This window comes from Oryzias latipes, chromosome 17, assembly GCF_053564925.1.
Source record: "Oryzias latipes strain Hd-rR chromosome 17, Olatipes_Hd-rR_3.1".
Classification (NCBI taxonomy): domain Eukaryota; kingdom Metazoa; phylum Chordata; class Actinopteri; order Beloniformes; family Adrianichthyidae; genus Oryzias; species Oryzias latipes.
Genome location: NC_136253.1, coordinates 6,179,521 through 6,203,090, shown reverse-complemented (window position 1 = coordinate 6,203,090; position 23,570 = coordinate 6,179,521). Strand labels below are relative to the sequence as shown.

General features: G+C 41.8%; 1 protein-coding gene across 3 annotated transcripts in view; it reads left to right on the top strand.

The window, feature by feature from the left end:
• Positions 1-23,570, top strand: part of zzz3 (zinc finger, ZZ-type containing 3) — a 29,607-nt gene that overhangs the window by 3,748 nt on the left and 2,289 nt on the right. For all 3 annotated transcript variants that reach the window (XM_023965439.2, XM_023965440.2, XM_078935277.1), the window contains exons 2-11: positions 3,287-5,285; positions 12,232-12,370; positions 12,543-12,690; positions 12,791-12,903; positions 13,524-13,595; positions 17,761-17,862; positions 19,243-19,338; positions 19,762-19,911; positions 21,292-21,426; positions 21,518-21,618. In XM_023965439.2, coding sequence (XP_023821207.1) covers positions 3,352-5,285; positions 12,232-12,370; positions 12,543-12,690; positions 12,791-12,903; positions 13,524-13,595; positions 17,761-17,862; positions 19,243-19,338; positions 19,762-19,911; positions 21,292-21,426; positions 21,518-21,618 — 2,990 coding nt within the window. In that variant the 5' untranslated portion in view covers positions 3,287-3,351. The remainder of the gene's footprint in view (positions 1-3,286; positions 5,286-12,231; positions 12,371-12,542; positions 12,691-12,790; positions 12,904-13,523; positions 13,596-17,760; positions 17,863-19,242; positions 19,339-19,761; positions 19,912-21,291; positions 21,427-21,517; positions 21,619-23,570) is intronic.

The window sequence follows — 23,570 nt, the reverse complement described above, 5'->3', positions numbered from 1 at the left end:
TAGAGACAAGATTGATCCAGAACATGGAGATTAACTGTAGAAATCCTGCTCTTCAGCAGCTCTTTAGCTTAAGAAAACAAAAGTATTTTACTTGGTAAAGGGACAAAAACAACTGTGTTATTGCTCTGTACTCTAAAGTCCTCTTGTCAAAATACAATTAAGGTCCCAGAGTCTGAAAACAGTGATGAGAGAGGCACACATTTCAAGTTGCTTGGGGTCCAGGATGAAGTTTTTAGTCAATGGGGGATTAAGGAGCCATGTCATCTGCTGGTTTTTGGTCCTCTGGGTTCAGGTCTACAGTCCATTTGTCTATCTGTAAATATTAGAGCAGTGTTTGCTTCCTTTACTGACCAGCTTTTTGAACATGTCCTTTTCTGTCAGGACCTGTCACTCACTCACTCACAGTGACTGAAGGACACATTTCTGGGGTTTTACCTGGTTAGCCTCCATTGGTCCAACATTTATGTGCGTCTGTTCTTTGGAAACACAGAATTTTGTTAACTTCTGAATAATAAAATCAAATGAACGTACCACATCAATGAAAAGTGTTTTTTTTTTTTTTTTTTTTTTTTTTTTTTGGGTGTTTGTTATATGTTCTTATGGCATTTTTCCTTACTTGTAAACAAATAGATCCACGAACTTCCTTGTTTTCCTGATCTGAGCTGGAATCTGGATATAAGCTGTACAGCCGGAACAGCTCTGATATTGTTCACCGCTTCTGTTGCACCGGAAATGTTAGGTTGGGGTTGTGAGGGGCTGTAAGCTAGTGGAAGAGCGTGTAAACAGATGGATGATGGGAAGGAGGGACAGGCTTACTCCACGCCAGCAGTCCTGAATTTCTTATGAACTTCTACCGCTTCGCAGAAACTATGATCTAGAAAACGACGATTGATTTTGGATATAAACGCCATAATCGTAATTAAAAGACCATTTGAATGCCTTGACAATAGATCAAAAGATGATCAGAGTGGGTCTTTAGTAGTTTTTTTAATATTTGTTTTTTTTCTTTTATTGAATCTATAATGATCAGCTTTGACTCATTAACATAATTGCAGCTTTTTGGAGAGATTTTAATGGGTGGCAAAAGATGTAATAGTATTTAAGTGTTTATGGCATAGTTAATCTAGGCCAGGTTTTCTTAAATGGCATCATGTGGAAGCTGCTTTGCCCTCCTGTCTTCTGCAACTGTATTGCTTTTCCCTCAGTTTTACTCGGTGACCTTTATGCAGTGTGCTGAATAAGAATGCTGAGGGAACCTGATTTTCCTGGATGCATCTGTTCTGACGGGTAATCCAGCTCTGAATGTCGAGATATTCTCATTTCCATTATACTATAGGTCGCAACAGTAAAATCTATTCAGAGTGTTGATAAAAAACAGCTGCCTTGCTGCGAAAAATTTTGTTTTTTAAAATAGCTATTATCTGCTAGCTATTTTCTGTGAGAGTAATGGAAGATTCATGCCTGATTTGTTATTGTGTAGATGTTTTATTACAGTGCATTCTTCTCCACCAATCTGTTTGATTTTTTTTTTGGATGGTGCAGTACTACACACATCTTGTGTTGTACCGTAAACTATTCAATTATTTCAGGATGTTTATTGTTATTCTTTATGTAGAATAATAGTTTTTTAATGAATGGAGCCTTTAAGCAACATAGGTTTTATAAAGGATAACAGTCCACCCCCATGGTACCCTTTCATGATACCTACAGACTGCAGGTCAACAGTGTTAGTATTTACCAACCCATATTTAATGTTTTGTGTTTTTATAGTTTTTTGCCATATTTGCTTTTCAACTTATGTGTCAGAAAGTATTCATGTATTTAATATGTATTGTTTCTAGACTGGTATAAATATCCTGTTGCTGTTTGTACATTAGCATCTTCCAGGAAGTGCTGGAGGAGGTGACCTGTGAGAGGAAAGGTCTGGGTACTTCTAATTAAAGGCTGCTTCTGTTGCTGTGGTGGGTGATGACTGGAAGGATATAGAACATATTTTCTCTCCGATTACACCGTTTATATGTCCTTTGGGATGTCAGTTCTGAAAACCATTTGCTTCTTTACATTATTTGTATGTTTGGAGATGTACTTTTTCCACCGTTGTTGCAGAGGAACAATATATGAAACACACTGTAATTTAGTGTTTTCTCAATTGACTCAGTTTATGGTCTGACTTTGCCCATTGCTGAATTGTCATGACCTCTTTTTAATGTGTTTCTGTGCACAGACCTGGTAAAAGACGACTAGTATTGCTTTGGGCAGAAGGTGTTGCTAAGTTACAATGACAAATCAAAACCCCTTTGGTACGAACTGAAGAAGAACACAAACAGTATTTAACAAAGGCTTTTGGGCAGACTGTTTAGTTTGAGATGCCACATTCAAGGCCAGTTTAGCAAATAAGTCCAAAAAATTCTACAATCTGATTTCCACTATGCATATTTTGAGCTGGGGAGTTTTCCCAAACGCTACAACACATTTTCTGAAGCAGGAGAACAATTTCCTCAAACACGATTTTCAAAATATAGGATAAATGTATAAAATACTTGACTCCTGAGTCAAAAGCTCTCTTTAAAGTTTTAATGAAGACTGTTGTCATAAATAACACATTTTTACTGTAAATCCAGGTTCACATTAATTGCACCTCACCGTCTTCAATTGGATTAAGGAATGGAGAATGAAATGGAAGGAAAACTGTAGCTTTGGCCTGGAGCTCATCAGAAATTCTTGTCCCTTTTCTGGGTCCATATTTTTGGTCTAGGTTAGTCTTTGTGCAGTTTGGTCCTTGATGCAAGTTTGGGTCTTGATGCAGGATCAGGTCTTGGTGTGGGTCAGGGTCTTGGTGCAGGTTTTGGTCTAGGTGTAGGTTTGGGTCTTGGTCCTGCTCGGATCATGGTGCAAGTCTGGTTTTTGGTCTGACTTGCTTTGCTATGTTATTCATCTTTGAAGCCGCTCAACTGTTCTAGACCTTTGCAAAAGTGTGTCCAGTTTTAATCAGTTGTGTGTTGATGGTGACTACTGTGTTGGAACAGAGGTTACGTTTTTTGCTTCTTTGTGTTAACTTTTTGCATCTCGCGTGTTGTGGATGCCAGCTGTGTTCATAGAGTGAAAATGTGCCATGTGTTCTGCTGTGAGTGGACTCAAATTGTGCATTAACTGCAAATTGTGTTTTAGGTTAAGATCAGAGATTGATGTTTTTGGGAAGAGTTCAGTCAGTTTAGAGAATGGCACTTAGTGTTTCAGCAGTTGGAAAATTTGTAATTAAAGTTATATTTTTCTTTTTGTCCTTCAGGTGCCCACATTCTGCTGCAGAGGAGAGAGCACCAGGATGAGGAGGCTGTAGGCACCCGCGGTAGTATGGCCGCATCCCGATCCTCACGTGTCACAAGGTCATCAGTGGGACACAATGGATTGGATGAGAACTTTTGTGGTCGAACTCTCAGAAACCGTAGCATTGCCCAGCCAGAGGAGAGCTCGGTGCCTTCTCTACCTAGGGCACGCTCGCCCAAAAAGAAGCAGGAGTCCAGGCAGGAGAGCAAACAGGAGTCGAGAGATGATATCAAGCAGGAGCCAAGACAGGATGGTAAACAGCAGTCAAGGCAGGAGTCAAGAGACAACAGTAGGCAAGGGCCAAAACAAGAGTCCAAACAGGACAAGAAGATGGAGTCAAAACAGGAGTCGAGGGACGTCTGCAAGCAGGAGTCGAGGGACGTCTGCAAGCAGGAGTCGCGGGACGTATGTAAGGAGTCTGAGCAGATGTCGGGTCATTCAGCAAATCAGAAGTTGGAGCAGGAGTCAAAGGACAATTGCAGGCAAAAGTCAGAAGACAAATGCTTTCACGAGTCAGAGCCAAGGCCAGACAGCAAACAAAGTGTTAGACAAGATTCAAATCGGGATGTTAAACTGGACAAAAAGAAGGATGAGAAACGGGATACTCACTTGCAAGATCGTCAGCAACAGGGCACTTTGAAAGGTCTGCGAAATGACTTCAGTTTTTTGCAACCTGAGACCGATCAGTGGACCAGCTCCAGCAAACGAGGTTTTTGTTGTTTAGAAAAAAACATTAACACAGAGAAGTCTGAGAACTGTGACACTGAAAAAGTGCAGCGGGATACCTCTCCTCAAATTAAAAAGGCCATGCGGTTCTCTCCTTCTGAAGAGCCTCAGGGACAGGAAGAGGCCCAAAACCTCTTTGAACTTGAAAGCCCAGTCTCTGTCCCAGAGACCAGTAAGGACAGTATGTGTGAAGAATTACCCAGAGAACACTCTGGCAACACAACACCTGCCTCTCCTCTCCTCAGCACACTGGAAGGTGAGATGAGGGCAGGGGATGCCCGTGCGGAGTTTGAAGGGGCAGTTTTGCTCCCAAATCCTCACGAAACATCCAATGGACTCAAAGACTTGGGTAAAGCAGAGGAGTCTAGCGAACTGTCTGAACAGGCAAATACAAGACCCGCATCGACCACAAACTTTCCGTTGCTGCTCAATGGCAGTCAGACAGAGGCACCTTTGTCCTCTGAACCTTCTGTGCCTTTTACAAACTCTGTCTCTGGGCAGATGGAGGTCTCTGACTTGAGGGACTCTCCGGCCCCATCTGCACTAACATGTGAGGTTGCTCCAGAGGAGCCTGTTCCTGAGTTGATAGTAGCCAAAGAGCAGGAGGTGGAGGAGATGGAGGTTGATATAGTAGGTGACCCACTGTGTCTGGCTCACGAGGAGCAGGTGACGGAAAGTGAAAGTGATGCTAATGGCCAACCACCATTGCTAGTCCAGGAAGCTGCTGCCTCAACCTCCTCTACCACGAACTGTACATCAATCAACATCAACAACTCAGGAGAAACTACACCCCCTCTAACCCCCCCATCCCCCACAGAGCCAGAGGGTAACCCCTCAATATCTTCTAGCACGTCCCCTTCTTTCACAGAGCTGTATGAACACCGATACACCCTTCGGACTTCACCTGGTAGAACTGAGCCTGGTGAGAAGTTGTCCTCTAATAAACTTAGCTCTCCTACAGACAATGGTCCTTTGGAGGCAGAAGGAGAGGTAGAGGAGGGCTATCCACCACTGGAAGATCCCCTTTGTTCAGACTCATTTGGCCCCTCCAGTGAGGAGCAGGTCTCTGCAAATCCTGGAGGAGGGACATGTGATGAAGGCAGCGGTTTTCTGGGGGCTAGACAATGCAAGAGCACCAAGGAGCTGACACAAAGCCAAGCTGCAGAAGAGGAAGAGGAGGAGCCAGATGTATATTACTTTGAGTCGGACCATGTGGCTCTTAAACACAACAAAGAGTATGTGAAAGCTCTTTTAGGATTGAGTTGTACAGTATTATTAGAACATGCAATGTCTTCACATTTTCAATTTAGAAACGATGCAAACCCTGCATGGTTTGAGTTTGGACAGTTTGTAGCCTTTAAAATCATCAAAGTACAACATAAAAAAAACATTCTTTGATAATAACGTTGAAATCGAGCTTTATTAGCTGCGTTTACATGTGCAAAATGTCTTTTATCTGATCAAAGATTGGATTAGACTTGAACTGGTTGCATGGGCTCTGAAAAGTCTCATCCGACAATAACAAAAGTTTGCATACGCCACACATTCGATAAGCATAAATCATTTTTACATGCGCAGAACTAAACTAAAATACTGAAAATGGCTGTAGAAGAAGAAGTAACGAAGTTCCCTTGTAAACGAATATGGCGGCTATTAGCATGTAGTGTGATGATCTTCTGAGCGTGCTTTTTCTTTAGTCATTTTTCTGTACATGATTGCTGAACTCAATCGCATGATTGTGTGCACGGTTTCACACGACTGCATTACTGCATTTCAAAGTTGCCCTCGGAGCTCGCAAACCGTCCCTAAGCTGTGCCTCTGCACCATGTCTCCTCTCCGGGGAGACAAGGTTCTCCTAAATCCGGCAGCTTTCTTGCGCTGAGCAGCCAGCCGGACTGTGGTCTGAAGTCTCATCTGGAGCGCACACCGTAACAAAGCAACCTGCGCTGCTCGCCGACACGTAGCTAAGGAGTCTGGCTGCTCTGCTCAGAGACACGGTTCTCCTGAGCTCACTCCCACAGAGCTGCCGGCCAGTCCCGTTTGTGCTCTGAAGCCTCCTCTTGAGCACACGGCGTCTATGCATGATGTAGAAGCCAGCGCAGTAATGACCCACAATCAGAATAATTTACATTCTCCACAATCGGATCAACAATTGGCATAACTCACCCATCTCAATCCAAAGGAAATTTTTATCCAAAGGAGTGTGATCGGGTCAGTGTTCCGAATGGTGTGTTTACATTAGGCATTTTTAGTCTGACCAGGCGTTTATTCCGATTACTTGTGGCCATGTAAAAGCAGCTATTGTCTCTTAATGAATTGGTGAGGTTTGAACCATTGATTGTATATGAGTACTGGACTGGCAGGAAGTGACTAGGATGTCAGCCATAGAAAATGACTTGCTTTTGGTTCCAACCTAATGAAGTCAATTCAGTCGCCCTTTTTATCATGAGACAAATGTTGCCATGTTGGAACCAAAAAAAATGTTGTGAAGCCGTGAGTAGTATTAGTCAATCTGAGTCATTATGTCTATGGCAACTAATCTCACCAATCAGGAGTGAGCTTGTTGGTAGTCCACACCCCCTTCCACTAAAAGTTTGCTTGGGAAAATCTGTCAAACATTTTGATTTATTTTAGCGTGAGACCAATTTTTTTGAGGTATCTGATTGGTCAGTTGATAACTTGAATAACTTTTACTACAGAAAACATTTCATAAAAAAGAGGATTAACATGTTAAAAAAGGTATCAGAGCAAGAATTCTTATTCTGACCAATAGAATGACTACTTACAGCTGATTATTTCTTTATTAAAGTTCATGGGATTTTGACTTCATTTAGCCAGCAGGTACTTCCTGTTTGGAACGCCAGGGGGAGGAGTCACTCAGTCCAGTTCATACAGTCAATGGTTTGAACAGATTACAGTATCCTAAACTGAGAGAAAACTCGATATAAATCAGCATTGACATTTACGTTCTTGGAAATATAAATCTGCATTAACTTTTTTCATCTACTATGAAGTGTTTCTCAGGGCGTTCCAAGCTTTCTTCTCCACCTAGTCTGCTGCTTCTCTGCATGCAAAGAAGATTGGACATTCTTGTTCATATAGGCTTTACAAGTTTTTTGCAGCTCAGCTGTCCAAAGTTTCATGAAGTCTTTAGTGTGTGGTCACTCTTTTAAAAACTGTTTATATCTAAATAACCGACATGCTAGTGTATTTCTCTTTTCTGATGTACGTGACTAAGTTATGTGCTTTAGCATCCTAAACATGCCATGTTTTAGAGAGGCAAGCATCTGGACCCTTTACTGAATGTATTTTAGAAATGCAGGATTTCTTGTTCTTTAAACCTCTGTAAATGAAGTCAAAGAAAATGGAAACATCAGGGAAAAGGAACATATTTAGTATCCTGACTTTGCCATTTTAGTCTGAGGATCCCACTGTAACTCATGTTGATGGAAACTGAAGCAGGTGGGATTTTAAAGACATCAGTCTTTGGTCATCAAACGTGGGTTAAATTGAACGTGTTGAGTCTAGGTTCTCATCAAAGTTGTTCTGGGTATTTTCTCCTCAGTACATTAGTTTGATGTGCTTCTAGGAATTCATTGACCTCTGTAATTCTGAGGATCAGTTGTTACTGGCTGTCATAAAATAATGCCATCATTATCGTTTTGTTTATTGGAAGTCACGTTTGCTTGAAGTCTCACTCCGATCATCTTTTGATCTATTTTCAAGGCGTTCCCAGTGGTCTTTTAATTATGATCATGCCGTTTTTAGCCCCCCCAAAAAAAGTGTCGTTTTCTAGGACGTACAGTGCTCAGCATAAATGAGTACACCCACTTTAAAAAGTACTAATTTAATCAGTAGCTCAATGAACAAAAAAAAAAGTCCAAACTTTCCACAAGGTTGAGATTTATTTAACATATTAACTTCATAACAAGAAATTATGGCTAATGATCTAACTTGCATCGCATAAACTTCAGTTTTACTTCAATTGGTTGAAGCAAAAATGAATACACCCTGCAACAAAACTACTACATATAGTATTTTGTATGAGCACCATGACTTTTTTTTTTTTTAAGGACAGCACCAAGTCCCCTAGGCATGGAATGAACAAGTTGGAGATATATTGCAACATCTATCTTTGTCCGTTCTTCAAGAAGAACCTCTGAGAACCTGGATGCTGGATGGAGAGTGATGCTCAACCTGTGGCTCCAGAATTCCCCTCAGGTGTTGGATTGGGTTCAGATCAGCAGACATACTTGGCCGTCCAGTCACCTTCAGCCTGTTGTTCTTCAGAAATGCAACAGCAGCTTCAGACGTGTGTTTTGGATCATTGTCGTGGTGGAAAAGTGCTCAGCAACCAATGATGTGATGGCAGCATTTTCTCCTTCAGTATAGAGCAGTTCATTGTTGAGTTCATGATACCATCAATGAAATGCAGCCCCACATTAGGACACTGCCACCACCGTGTTTCACTGCATGCATTTTCCTTTGAAGTCCTCACCTTTGCGACGCCATCCAGTTTTCAAACCATTAGTTCCAAAATCGGGGATCTTTGTCTCATCTCTCCAGAGTATTGAGTCCCAGTAGTCTTCATCTTCTTCAGCATGGGCCCAACAAATGCTAGGCGTGCTTTTTCATGCATGGTTTTAGGAGAGGCTTCCTTGGTGGATGGTAACTATGAATGCCGTTCCTCTGCAGTGTGACCATAACACGTCACAGGAAACCGTTCGTCCAGTTTGGCGTTCTGCTGCTTCAGCTAGCTGTAGTGAACTTGCACAGCAAATTTCTTCAACCCTTTTCATCAGGAGACGCTCCTGTCCAGATGTTAGCTTCTGTGGACGGCCTGGACGTCTCTGTGAGATGGTTGCACTTCCATCTCTCTTAAATTTTTGCATCACTGTTGCTACAGTATTTTGACTGATATGTAAAGCTTTGCTGATCTTGTAGCCCTCACCTTTTTGTGCAAAGAAATGAGTTTCTTTCTGAGTTTTGTGACATTTCTTTTCCATGGGGAGCCAGTGCTGACAGCATGAAATGGGAAGGGCTGTTCTTTGTTAAGAAATGCCCTTTTCTAGTCACCTGTGTGCTGGACACCTGAAATGAATCATTAGGCAAGGCAAGGCAAGGCAAGTTTATTTGTATAGCACAATTCATACACAAAGTAATTCAAGGTGCTTCACAAAACAGAAAAATGCATTAAAATCACAAAACATCATAGAAATAATCAACATAAAATTTACTTTAAAAGAAAAGAAAAAAAAAATTTGAAAACTGATTTAAAAATAAAGGAAGGAAAGGAAAGAAAAGTGCAGATAGGACCTTTCAGTCATATACACGGCTAAACAGAAATGTTTTAAGTCTAGATTTGAACATGAACACAGAAGAGGCCTGTCTTACGCCTTCAGGGAGGCTGTTCCAGATTTTAGCTGCAGAATATTGAAACGCTGATTCCCCTTGTTTAGTTCTGACTCTGGGAATCAACAGGAGGCCGGCCCCTGAGGTCCTCAGAGTACGAGATGGTTCATATGGCACTAACATGTCAGAGATGTACTTTGGTGCTCGGCCATGGAGAGACTTGTACACAAGCAGAGCTGCTTTGAAGTCTATTCTTTGAGGTACAGGGAGCCAGTGCAGAGACCTGAGCACAGGACTAATGTGATCATACTTCCTGGTTCTGGTCAGGACTCGAGCAGCAGCATTCTGGATGTACTGAAGCTGTTTTACAGCTCGTTTGGAGAGGCCGGTGAGCAGGTGACAGTAGTCTAACCTACTGGAGACAAATGCATGAATAAGTATCTCCAGGTCTGGCTTTGACACTATGTTTTTGATTTTGGCAATGTTTTTCAGGTGGTAAAATGCAGCTGATGTTACTGACTTGATATGGCTGTTAAAGTTCAGGTCAGAGTCCATGATTACCCCTAGATTTCTGACTTGATTTGAGGGTTTAAGAGACAGAGAATGAAGGTAGCTGCTGAGACTTTCTCTTTGTTTCTGTGGGCCAAAAATAATAACTTCGGTCTTGTTTGAGTTTAGCTGGAGAAAGTTGTTCTGCATCCACGCACTGATCTGTTGGAGGCAGTGGTTGAGTGAATCCACCGGCCCATATTCACCTGTTGTCAGTGACACATAGATCTGAGTATCATCTGCATAGTTGTGATAAGATATGTTATTACTGCGTATTAACTGCCCTAGTGGCAGCATGTAGAGGTTGAACAGAAGGGGTCCCAGGATCGATCCCTGGGGCACACCACAAGTCAAGGCCATGTAGTCTGAGACACAACTCCCAATTTCAACAAAATACTTCCTGTCTTCTAGTTAAGACTTGAGCCAACTTAGGGCAGATCCAGAGATGCCAACCCAGTCTTGGAGTCTGTGCAAAAGGATCCCATGATCAACAGTATCAAAGGCAGCACTCAGGTCTAGCAGGATTAAGACAGAGACTTTGCCATCATCAGTGTTCAGGCGGATGTCGTTGGTTACCTTGATAAGAGCAGTTTCTGTGCTATGATGGGGTCTAAAACCTGACTGGAAAACATCAAATGAATTGTTTAATAAGAGAAAATCAGTGAGCTGTTGGTAGACAATTGATTAGACTCACCTGTGGTTGAAAGCCTGTTCATTAGAATTTTGAAGTCTAAAGTTTGGCTTTTCTCCCAAGACTCTGACTGGGGTGTACTCATTTAGCAACATGGGCTTGATTCATTTGTTAGGAAAATCACTTTTTGTGTGTGCAAATAACAAATCTTGTTTTCAATCAATGCCACACCTTTATAGGTGTATTTTGTATTATAGTATTTCAGAGAAAATGTAGATTCTGAAAGGACACTAAAGGTAGTGGTGTGTACTCATTTATGCTGAGCACTGTAGTGGGGTTGATCAGAAATTCCTCTCTGTTGTGAGTGGGACACACACACACCAAAAAACACCAAAAGGTTCCTCGTTTTATTCCAATGTGAGCATTTTTGGGGGTCTTCAAGGACCCATCAGTTTAGCTCTGTGTCTCAGCCTCTCATTGGAAATGTTTAAATGTGGGTGCTGCCTTCAGAGCAGGATTGCACTGCTCCTGTATTTGCCGGTAATTTGATCAGAGTTCAGCCGCATGCCAAGTTTGGTTGTGCTGAGTGAGGGGAATTTCAGGCCTCTGATCAATGCAGACAAGTCAGTGGGGGGGGGGATGATGTCGCATTATTTAATTTACAGGACTGATATACTTAATTGATTTAGTTGTAAAACAGTTTGTTTGTGCATCACTGTACTTTGACCATTTATTTTGTACTGGCTCTTTGATGCCACACTGGATCTCCACTCAGAAAGATCAAGTATGAGCTCAGAGATCAGCTGTTCATGGGGCTTTACATTGGGCGTCCAGTAGGTGGCAATGGAGTACCAGACTTTCACCTAGAAACATGAGTTTGCTTTCATCTATGCCTCAAAGTACATTTAGGTAAAGATGCCTGATAGTATTCTGTGCAGCATAGTCACAGACTGCTGGTTGAGTAAACCCGATTTTAAACCTCATTACAACATTTAGTGTGTCGTGTCTTATGGTTAGCTGTGGGATCAATTCTGTCCATGCTCGATTTTCAGTCATGTTTTCTCCAAGCATCCTCTGGATTATAACCACATACCAAGCGTCTGTATGGCTGTTTGTTTGTTTCTCCGCTGAGTCAGTATCTTCTGTCATCCCCGGCGGATCATTTAGATTTTCTTTTACTGCTCCAGGCAACTGCGGGCGTAAAATGCCAACTTGAAGCACTGAACTTTCTACGAACACTGCATTTGTCATGGAAATGTTTTGAAATGTACTTTTTAAATCTGAAATGTTTATGGATCTGGCCGGTGCTGTTGTGTTTTTGTGTTGTAAAGCTGCAGACCTGGATGGGTTTTCTCAGAAAAGTGGCTGTAAAGAAGCAGGTCTTTGACATGTTTTGCAGGTCTATTTGGATCCAGAGCTGCCAGCTGCTGTCGGGATAATTGCATTGAACCTTCTGTAAATGTTTTGATTGCAAAATAGGTGTGAAAGTGGGTTTTGTTTTGAGGTACTGTTTACGCTTCCTAGCACAACTGTTGAATTATGCATGGGCAGTGATATAAAAGTTTCATGCACTGCAGCCCGGTGCCATATTTAATAATGTAGGCTGCTCTGTCATTCTTCACAGCCTAACCCTGCTTTGTTTATGCCAGTTATCAAAGACTGCTGCAGACCATTGGCGTTCTTGAGGCCCAGCGCACGCAGGCCATCCGTGACCTGGAGACACTGGCACATCAGCAGAGTGAGGCTCTCGTCGACCCTATTAGCTTTGTGGAGAAGCTGCAGAAACAGGTAATAGAGGGGCAGAAAAAATATGCAACAGAAAAGAATAGAAAGTTTTTAAAAACATAAGGTTGATGTGCACTTGGCAAACAATTTGGGTCCAGAACTGCAAAGTCATCTCAGCTCTGCAGGGTGGCTCATGTGTCTGTTTTTACACTTTGACCCCCCCCCCCCCCCACAGGTGAATCTGGATCTGCCGTGTCCTCAGCGCGTCGTTCAGCTCCCTGAAATCGCGTGGGAGCAGCACACGTCTGGCCTTGGTGATTTTGAGAGGGAATTCTGCGACAAGAAGCGTAAAACGAGGCAGCTTAAGTTGATCTTTGACAAAGGCATGTATGATCATGAAATTCCTCATAGGCTTCTTTTTTGTAAGGGCTTTGTTATTCTTCAAAAGCATGTGGTACCATTTATTTTCTACTCCTTTGACAGGTTTGCCACTTCGACCAAAAAGCCCCATTGAGCCCAAGAAGGAAGGCGAATGCTCCACGGCGTACTCCTCTCTGCCCACCAGTGATGCCCCGGAGAACGGCCTGCAGACGCAGGTATGCGTTTGCATCTCACCCCTGTGCTCTGCACGTCGTTATCAGTCTGTCCTGTCACCACCTCTGTGTCTCAGATTATTATTAGTTCAGATGCAGTGGCAGCACTTTCTAACTGCAGATGGTGAGTCACCAATCTCCTGCAAGTCATCTCACCAATCATCAGGTTACTGCTGTCTGACACCCCCTCCCAAAAAACTCAGTTGTATTCCTAATGCCAGGCATTTTGAAAAACGTTGTCATCAAAGATGGTTTCCATGGAGACACGATGTTCACTCCTCTCCTGTCTTTGTGATTATGCATCACTTTTGCTGCTGTTCCACAAAGGTGTCTTCACTTTGAGCAAACCAGTCTGCTCATTTCTGTTGCTTCTGCTGTTTGTGCTACAAAAGCACATTTGCATTCAGGGTGACAACTCTCTGAACTCCGACAGGATTCCTGACAGTCAGAAGACTTGTTGTGCTTCCGTCTGGAGTCACATCTGACAGCCAGGTTTTCTCTGTCAAAGTGATGAATGTGGAAGTGCCAGGCAGCTCATGTGCAAAGATCCTTACAAATGTTGACACGCCCATTATCTTTGTGTTGTTAGTCCTTTGACGAGCCTTTCTCTGTGTTCCTGACAGATGATCAGGGGGAGGATTTGTCACCCGAATAAACCTGACACTTTTAACCAGCTGTGGACCGTGGAGGAACAGGTTGGTGGCAAGAGGATTACTTCCTTCCTAATGGTTGTATTTACTCGCTCATGCAGTTATTCTTTGGGTGCTGCAGCTTGTTAACGTCTGCTGCGTACTGGCCATAAAGAACAACCTCTTTTTGCTGCATTGTCTGTGGCAGTGCCTGTATTTGCTCTGAGTTGTTTGGTAAATTCAATCAAGTCCCTCCTCTGTCTGTGTGGTGCAGAGCAGCACAGCAGAGATGTACATGGAGACAGTTTGAGATGTAACTGTTCAGTAAATACTCCAGAGGATACAAATGACCTGCAGTAAACACTCTTCTTCATTTCATAAAAGTTGAAAGAAGAAAATAAATTAGTTTTTGTTAAAAAATGCGGTCCATTACAAAATCCTTAAAACCCTCAAAACACTTCGGATTATTTGATGTTTTCTACAAGTTTATGTTTATTCACAAGGAATAAAAAAAAGGAAATGTTCCATCATTCACTGCTGACTTGATGTCAATGCAGTCGTGGTGCAGAGGGGACCTGGCTGCCAACAACAAGATCCACTCAGACATCTTTAGCCGGAACTGGCAGTTCTCGACGGGAACCTCCCTCTGATTTTGGTCAACAAATACCTTTTGAATGTTGAAAAAGACTCATTTAAATAGCGACCGTAACAGTGACGTACCCCCCCTCCCCTTTTTTTTAAGCTTTAACCCAGGAGTGGGGAATCTTCTTGGCCGAGAGAGCCATGAACACCACATATTTTTAAATGTAATTTCGTGAGAGCCATACAATGTTTAAAACTAAAAAGACAAGTGAATGTGTACATTTTATGTAATTTCAACACTTTTAAAGTACAATTAGTCTGTAGATTCTTTTTAATAACATTGTACTGTAGAGGACTGAGTTGGACTGGGTGGCCGTGGGTCGTGTTCTAAGCTCCGGAGTTCATTGAACCCATCAAGAGATCTGATTGGCCCTCAGTTCTGTCGCTCAGCCTGTCGTTGGGTAGTTTGGACCAATGGGGTTCAGCTATGGGCCGAATAAGGAAATAGGAAGGCTGGTGCGGAAGGAGGGAATAAAAAGTTTGGAGAAGCGCTCTCAGCAGGAGAGATTCAGGAGTTGCTGAATTAGTTGGACGGCGTTGATTACGGCCTACAGTAACCAGAAAAAAGAACCCTAAAAGAGGTTAAGTCTCCGTGCCTCAGTGTGGGAAAGAGATGCTACATTATGCTGTTGGTAATAAATGATGAGTATTTCTTAGCATGAATGTGACTTGTGGTTCTGCATGGTGGTTTTGCTGATGGTCTAGTCTGGTTGATACGTGGTGAGTTTAAACTTCATGCCGGCGTTGAGACTTCCATCCGTTAGACGTGATCGTAGGTTGGTCTGAGTGTTCTTTAGATGTGAGAAAGACGCTCACATGCAGACGTGGAGCCAAACATCGTCAGTACAGCAGTACTCATGTTCATGATACCATCAATGAAATGCAGCCCCACATTAGGACACAGCCACGAGACAGACACACACACTCGCACACATACTCTTGAGACTTGAGCACACACTCGCGTTTCATTGAGTGATGCTTGTCTATGAGGCGGCCAACGCGTGTGAGAAGAATAGGGAAAGTCACTGCAAGTGGCTAAAATGCGTGGAGGGGGCGGGGCCTAGAGATAATCGAGCGCACGTAAATATTCTGTGTGAAGGAAACGGAGACAAATATCATCACAACCTGATATGTGCATCTGAGCTATGAGCAAGCGAACCATTGATTCGTTCTTCCGACCTGCAGCTGGTGTACCAGTGCCAGAGTCTACAGCAGGGGTCTCAAACTCGCAAAGCAAACCACGGTTCTCATCATGCACGGCTGTTACGGCAGCACACCGCTCGCGCGGGAGATGGTCAGCTTATATATTTTATATTTATTTTAATGTTTTGTAATGTATGTAGCCTTTTTTTTTAATCAATTGGCATTTTAAATTATTTTAATTGATCACTGAACTACAAAAAACCCATCAGGATACATGTCCCATAATGCATTGTTTTGTAGTCTGTAGGGCAGCTTTCAGTCAGTTCAGTACCAAATTTCCTCCCACCCCTTTCTCCTGATATTTTTGTTTTGATTGACAGGTGATGTTGGAGCAAAAACAAAAATATAAGTCTCACACCAGGTGATCTGTGCAGCGTTTCGTCCATCTGGGTGATCTCAAATTATTGTGCATCTTGGCTGCACCTATTTGGTGTCGCCAACATGAATTTTCATCCCCTAATGTTTACATACATTTAAGTATTGTTTGTAACTGTGAAATGACCGAAAGGTTACTACGGTAATCACTTGTTACTAAAAACTTGTTTTCATTCTAAATTTATGGTATTTTGTTTACTATTTCTACTGTCATGACAGCGATGCTGCTGTCAGTTTACCTTGTTGTTGCATCTTCAAAAGTGCAGAATAAAATGTGACGCTGAATTTGAAACAGCACATTGTAATTTCTGCATCTGTTATTAAAGTATTTATTAGTAATACAGTGGAAATTAGTAGATTGGGTTAGAATGTTGATTTACGGTATGCGCCCCTAAATCTTCTGGTTGTGCCCCTAAAATTTTCAGTTGGGGGCCACTGTGCTCCTAGTGAAAAAAGTTAGTCTGGAGCCCTGGGTAGTCGCCTTCTGATTGGAAGATTGCAGTTTGTTTACAGCTCTGCCCAACCACATTACGCCTTGGGGGGCTGTAGGTTGGCGCCTGTGTGTATGTATGGGTGAATGGGACTGTTACTGTGAAACACTTTGGGCCTTCGAGGAAGGTAGAAAGTTCTATTTAAGTCTACGACATTTACTAATTAATAAATGCTTTTGCTCATTTTAATTTCCCAAATTTCCCACTCCTTCTTTTTCCGAGATGATGAGATGATGAGGTCTCTTGATGTTTCTGAAGGTCCCAGTTGTAAATATGGTCTCAATTGTTTTGGGTCATCCTGGACAGAGGAGACCCGGGTATCGTTCTGAACGTTACAACCCCCAATTCCTTAATGATACAGATTTTGAGAAATATGTTTTAACAAAATGAAATGATGCATTATCGCCGAAATCTTGGCCATATTTTTTCCAAAGTGTGAACTCTTTTTCACAGACTTGTCTCTTAAATCATTTTACAAAACGAAAAACAAGCACAAAAAAGAGAAAATGTCATCGACACATCACCTGAATCAATCCTGCTGTGTTTATCAGTCAACTGACATTGACTAAAGGATTCCCTTAAATCAGTACTCCCCAGGCTTCGGACCAGCACCGCTCCACAGGTTACTTGGTAAGGGGCACAAAAAGAAAAGCGATAACATAATTTGTGTTTTAATAACCCTATTCTGAATGTAGAATGAATCTACTAGAATCTGGATTTATTGAGACAGGTTGTTCCCTCACACCAATCTTTTATGGTTAGGAGGACCATGGTTACTGGAGTTGCATTCATGAAGGGTTCTGTTTATTATTGTTTTTAGAAAATACACATTTTTTATAACAAGTGTGTCAAGGTTCTGACTTTTTCCTTAATAAAGAGAAGAACCACACAGGAGATGAGAACTTTTGCTAGACTTCTGCAGAAGGAGAATCGGTCTGTGACAGCGCGAACTGTCACAGAGGAGTTCTGCCATCCTAGTGCATGGAGCCTTCTTTTTTTGAAAACTGAAGGTTGCAGACAGGAATGTGGGTCATTTAATCAGAAACAACAGGAACATCATATTCTCGTATAATCAGAACTTTTCAGGTCATTGTTTTCTTACTGAAAGATAGAAATGAGACTATCATATTATGGAGATTATAGTGTGCAAGCAAATGATAATTATATAACTCTTAACAAAGTGTTGTATTTATCCACCACACGGTAAAGGCTGGTGTGTACAAAAAATAACCTTGAAAAAATGACCTTAGGGATCAAAATCAGCTATTGACCTAGAATGATTCTTTCAGTGTTTAACAGTATGGAGGCAGTTCAGTTTGAGCCTAAGAAGTATATAAAGTCAATATTCAGCTCTGTAAGGGAGTGATCCACTCTAAAAGTGAAGTCTTAAGTGGAGTTATTTGGATTTTTCTTTTTTTCATCCAGATCACATGACTCATTAGTCGTGTGCAGACTTATTGTTTCACTGTTTGCATTGTTTTCCAGGTTCATGTTGGTCTTCTTGGTTTGTGTTTTGACAGAAAAAACTGGAGCAGCTTCTCATCAAGTTTCCACCAGAAGAAATTGAATCCAGAAGATGGCAGAAGATTGCTGATGAGCTCGGCAATCGCACCGCTAAACAGGTGAAACTCAAAAAGGAATACCCTAGTTTCCACTCAACAGTTCGGTATGTATGTTGAGTGTTTCCATTATAAAATGGACCCATTAAGCCGGACCAAACCGTTGTAACTTCATAGAAAAAGGGAACGGATTGCTTAGGGCGGAGCTGCATTTGTCACATGATGAAACCATCGATTGGCAGAAGGTCAGTCGATGGGAAAGCGCCAAACCAGCTGCGTTTCCAACCATTCAATTGATGTCTTCCAGTCGACATGTTCAGTGAGGTTAAAATTATCAACAAAGATGAATGTGTTTAATGTGTTTATTATAGTTCCAATCACGCACCATATGCAGAACTTTAAAAAACAAAACAAAATAAAAAACATGCAGTGATGCGGTTATCGTCACACCCCTACGTCTGGCACTGCAGGATTTGATGGACGTTGGTCCAGGCTCTGTTCTAGCTCACCGCTCTTGTCATGCGGCGATCTTGCAGGATCTTGGGGGGAGCCCCAGATGGAGGGAGATCATCAGTGGTCTTGTATGCCTTCCATGTCCTAATATTTGATTTCTTCACACACACTGGTGTCCTTAGACAGATCTTTGGTCTTGGCCATAGTGGAGTTTGGAGTGTGACTGTTTGAGGTTGTGGACAGGTGTCTTTTATTTAGGTAACCAGTTAAAATAGGTGTCATTAATACAGGTAACCAGTGGAGGACAGAGGATCCTCTACAGAACAAGTTACAGGTCTGTGAGAGACAGAATGTTTGTTTGTAGATGACTAAATACTTATTTTCCACCATCATTTAAAAATAAATTCTTTAAAAATCAGACAATGTGATTTTCTGGATTGTTTTTCATTTAGTCTGTCATAGTTGAGGTTTACCTATGATGAAAATTACAGGCTTCTCTCATCTTTTTAAGTGGGAGAACTTGCACAATTGGTGGCTGACTGAAAACTTTTTTGCTCCACTGTATCAGGAAAAGCCCCCTGCAACAAATAGCAAGGTCTAGTTGGCACTGGAAAAACAAACATTCTTTGCCATCTGTTGCTGTAGTCACACTACTACTATGACGCACAGCTACGCAATCGGTCCACACTCTGCAGGTCACTGATCTCTTTGTTAAAGAAGGACATCAATGTGTCTCAAAAATGCACGTTTATTGTCAGAAACAGACGGATGAAACTGTTCAACAGCCAATTAAATCAGTCACATTACTTGCATTGGTTTATGCTTACAGTCTACATTGTTTTGATCTCAGTTTTGACACTAAAACATCTGTCTAAATGAGAAAGTCAATGAATAAGTTGAAAAGTCTGTCAATGTATGTTAGTTGTTGTCTGTTTACGTCAAGCTTCTGCTCTTCAGTAATCAAAGCATTTTCCTCCTGAAATGTTGCAGGTGGCCAGTCGAGTTCAAAAATACTTCATCAAACTGACCAAAGCTGGCATCCCTGTGCCTGGAAGAACACCCAACCTGTGCATGTACACTAAAAAGGTAACTGGTCCTCCTCTAGCAGACTGATGGAAAGTCTGTCCATAAATATTCAGCCTTCAGGTACTGCGGTACCAAAACCCCCTAAAGAGGAGGTCAGAGGGAATTGATCAAGCTAAATGGGTTTTATGTAATGCAGGATCCTTTGGAATCTTTGAAGTTAATTATTTAAAAATACCTTGATCCTTTGATACTTTGATCATGTATTAAGCTACTTCACGTCTCTTCTCTTCCATCATATTTTGTCGTAGAATAAAATATAACTCTTATGAATAGCCTATTTTTCTAAATATAAAATATTTTTGGGGCCCAAAGTTGCTCGATTGTGTTGTAACTTTTCATGACATTGTTGTTTTCAAAGTAAAGTACTTTTCTTTGATTTTGAATGTAGTTTTGTATTGATCTGGATTCCTTCCCCTTTGTCAGACATCCAGTAAGAGACAGCACCACCTTAACAAGCATCTGTACCGACCATCCACCTTCCTGACCTCCTACGAGCCTCCGGTCTTCATGGATGAAGATGATGAGCGCTCCATGTTTTACAGCAGTGTTCAGGATCCTTCTGGTGATGAATCGGTCAGTCACCTCCTGTGCTGCCCTGTCGGAAGACCCAATGTCTGTTTGCTCTTATTGGATGGGGTCCTGCCCCCGTAAACATCACTGATTAGCTCGATGTTACACATTATTTCATCATCAGTCTCCTCTCAGTCACATGACCTTTCCGTCTGACCTTTTGGCATCAGTGTGTGAGATGAATATGTGAATGGGTTACTTTGGTACAGGAAACATAAGCAGGTTTGATTCTTCTTTTACTTGCGTTTTTATCATTACTCATTTTTAGAGCTGGGCCAGAAAATAAAATTTTTTTCATTGCAAATTTGATTTTCGATTTTAATCAAAAAAATTTTTCTCCCTGCTTTTACTTCCTTTAAAAAAAATGACAAATGATGTAATATATTTACCCAAAACTCTTTTATTTTAGCATCTCCTTTGGAAATTGTCTCCAACACAAACTTCAACTGAATACAAACTGTCTGCAGAACAAAGCAGCAGATGTTTTGTGAGCTACCGCTAGCTTGAGCATCTCATAAACACAAATACTGAAACACACTCAGCAGCACATTTTTGGCAGCAGCAGCCTTGAAACGGATTTAACAGTTTGTGGTTTAATGCTCCAAGTTTGAAGTTACAACTCCAGAGACCAAAATCTCATGTTTTACCTCACCAGACAAGTTGACTTGTAAAAAGGAACAAAAAAAGAAAAACTCTGGCCACATTTGAGCACTTGGTTTCTCCAGGGTCAATAATAATAATAATAATTGATACTTTATTTTCCCCAAATTGGGGAAATTCTTCTCCGCATTTTGAGCCATCCCCTGGGGGGAGCGGTGATCGAACCGCCAACCCTTCGGTTGTTGGCCGACCTGCTCTACTGCCTGAGCTAAACTGCCGCCAACACAAAGATGAAAACATCTTAAAACACAAAGACGTTAGTGAATTGAAATAACGGCAGCTGCTGGTTAGGGATCTCCGTTAAAAAGAACCTTAAAAGAAAACCTTTCCAGACGGGAACAAAACCTGCAGAACAGTCGGTCTGGCGATTGGATCAGTGGCACTTCCTCCTGTGGTTTGGATGTCAGTAACCTTTAATTAAAGCTGTCACCGGCCTGTTATTAAAGCACCTGACATGCTCCGTCTGTGTGCTGATGACTGCAGTGTCTGGCTTTGTGCCTTGGGGAACTCTTACAAACTACACGATCCAAGTGTTACTTGGATGTTTATTTTCATTTTCTGTCAGAGAAAGTGTGTAAACTGTGACAGGCGATGAGCTTTTCTGAAAACATTCTGGGATCTTTCTAGTTGTGCTTGTTTGGCCTTCAGTTTAAGTCGGTGCTTTGTTCAGGATCCCGGCGGCTTCTCTAACGCTGCTCTACATCATCTGTGTTCATGTTTCAGGATGATGACACCGTTCCTATGGAATTGAGGAACTTACCGGAATACAAGGAGCTTTTGGAGCTGAAGAGGCTGAAAAAACAGAAGCTCCATGAGATCCAGGAGGACAAGGCTGTGGTGCAGCACATTGGCTTCAAGGTGGAGCCTTCGTGCATCCGTTTGTCATTACAGTAAGTCTTTCCTAAAGACGCTCCGTCTGTGACGGGCATGTGGTGTTCTCTTCCTTCAGTGCGACGTGTGTGGGATGGAGCCCATCCAGGGAACGCGGTGGCACTGTCAGAGCTGTCCGCCCGAGAACTCTGTCGATTTCTGCTCCAACTGTACCGACTGGTGAGTCAAGTTAGTCCTTTGGTAGTCCTCCTCCCAAAGAGTTTGGAATTTCTGACATCTGAAGTGGATTGGTTTACCCAAACTTCACATCATTAATTCATGTCAAGACTTGAAGTTCATGCTAAAGGAAGAAAATTCCGTGTTTTTTTCCTGATCCGATCACGTGGTCGGAAACCCGGCTCTACCACATCGGGGCTACCCCGATCAGGGATTGGATGTTTATTTTCATCAGCGCTTTATGTTTCAAGCTTTTTATTCCAGACACAAACTCCAGTAGACGTCTGCATATCATGAACGGATCGGGACGTTTTATTGCCGTGTACGGCGCCGGTTTGACCAGGTCGCTCACAAAGACCGTTCAGAGAAGTTATCAAGATGTTCACAGATTCAGACGTCCGAGCTGAATAATTGTTTTGATCGTTTTAAACTGACAGCAAGTGTCTCTATTGGTTTGTCTCAACTTAAACAACAAACTGCAAAGACATGGAAAAAATAAAAACCGTTTTTAATGAGAGCAGCGTTCTCCTGCTGCTGACAGAGAGACGACTATAAATGCAAGCTCTGGGAAAAGGTGATTTATCCTTTCAGACCAATCTGCCTTTTTTATTCCTCTGTGACAGAGCCCCAGTTAAGCAGAATTAACTAATGTGGCAATAAAACCCAAAATATTACGTCATAGTATCTAAAAAAAACAACTCAAACTAATCAATGGCTCCATTGATATGAGTTAGTCATGAATACTCTTTATCACATTTATGCTACAGCGATGATTTTATGACTATTAATGGAGATCTGACTCAAAAAGGTTCAATTGTCCTAAAGCTACAGTCACCATACGTCCTCACATGACTACTTATAACCAGTTTTACTAGTTAATAGTAACTATTTGTACTACTTTACTTGTTTGTTGACGGTGCTTCACAGAAGTGAACTGTTAAAGTTTGAAATGATCAAAGAATGAAATAGAAATCTAGGAAAAACCTGGACCTGTTGATGGAATTATTTCATTTTTTCAAAATGTGGTACAAAAGTATTGGATCGGGACTCGGCAGATACTCAAATGACTCTGGATCTGATCGGGATGTCCCTAGTTCTTTTCCAGAACCTGCTTGGAGTGGTTTAATAAAATAAAGAAAACAAAAGTTAAAAGGACAGTTTGGAGTCAGAACATGGAAATGAAGGCAAACAGTTTATTTCCCAAACTAAAGTGGAATAGTTACTCTTACATGTTTGTCCATTTTTAATTGATGCTCTAGATGCATTTACATTAAAAGCTTTTTACCGGATCCTGTAAATTATTAGTAAGTTGACGTATGTAAATTCTTATTTATAACCGATCTTTCACCCCTCCAGCAGCACCGAGTGGGGGTCCTCCCCCCATCCAGCATGTCTGGGCATCCGACTGTTTAACCTTTGTGCCATCCTATGGGGTCCAGATGACCCCCCCCCTTACATTGACGTGTTCTCCCTACCATGACAAAGGTGGATAAAGGTGGAAAGATTTCATGTAATCCATGGACACCAGTGAAGATCACAAATCATTGAAGAAAAAAGGTTCAGAGCACTGTCTAGTGGGTCTAGATGACCCAACTCCCAATATTAAAGTGCCTAGGATAGCACAAGGGTTAATTAAAGCAGTGTTTTTCAACCAGTGTGCCGCGGCACACTAGTGTGCCGTGGGAGATGGTCAAGTGTGCCGTGGAAAATTGCCCTCATTAACTGATCTAAAAACATTTTCCATCTCCAGGATTCAGCTCTGTGTTCATCCAAACAGGCCCTGATAAAACACTGAGGAGTTAGGAATATAAAAGATCGTAAAATACTTTTTCTTTGTGTTTATTTTATTTTATTAAAGACATTTTGATAAGAATGACGGCAGCGCGATTCAGCTGCAGCTCCGGCTATATTTAGGAAAAGTCCCGCCCCTTTACCTGTCTCCACCAATCATTCTT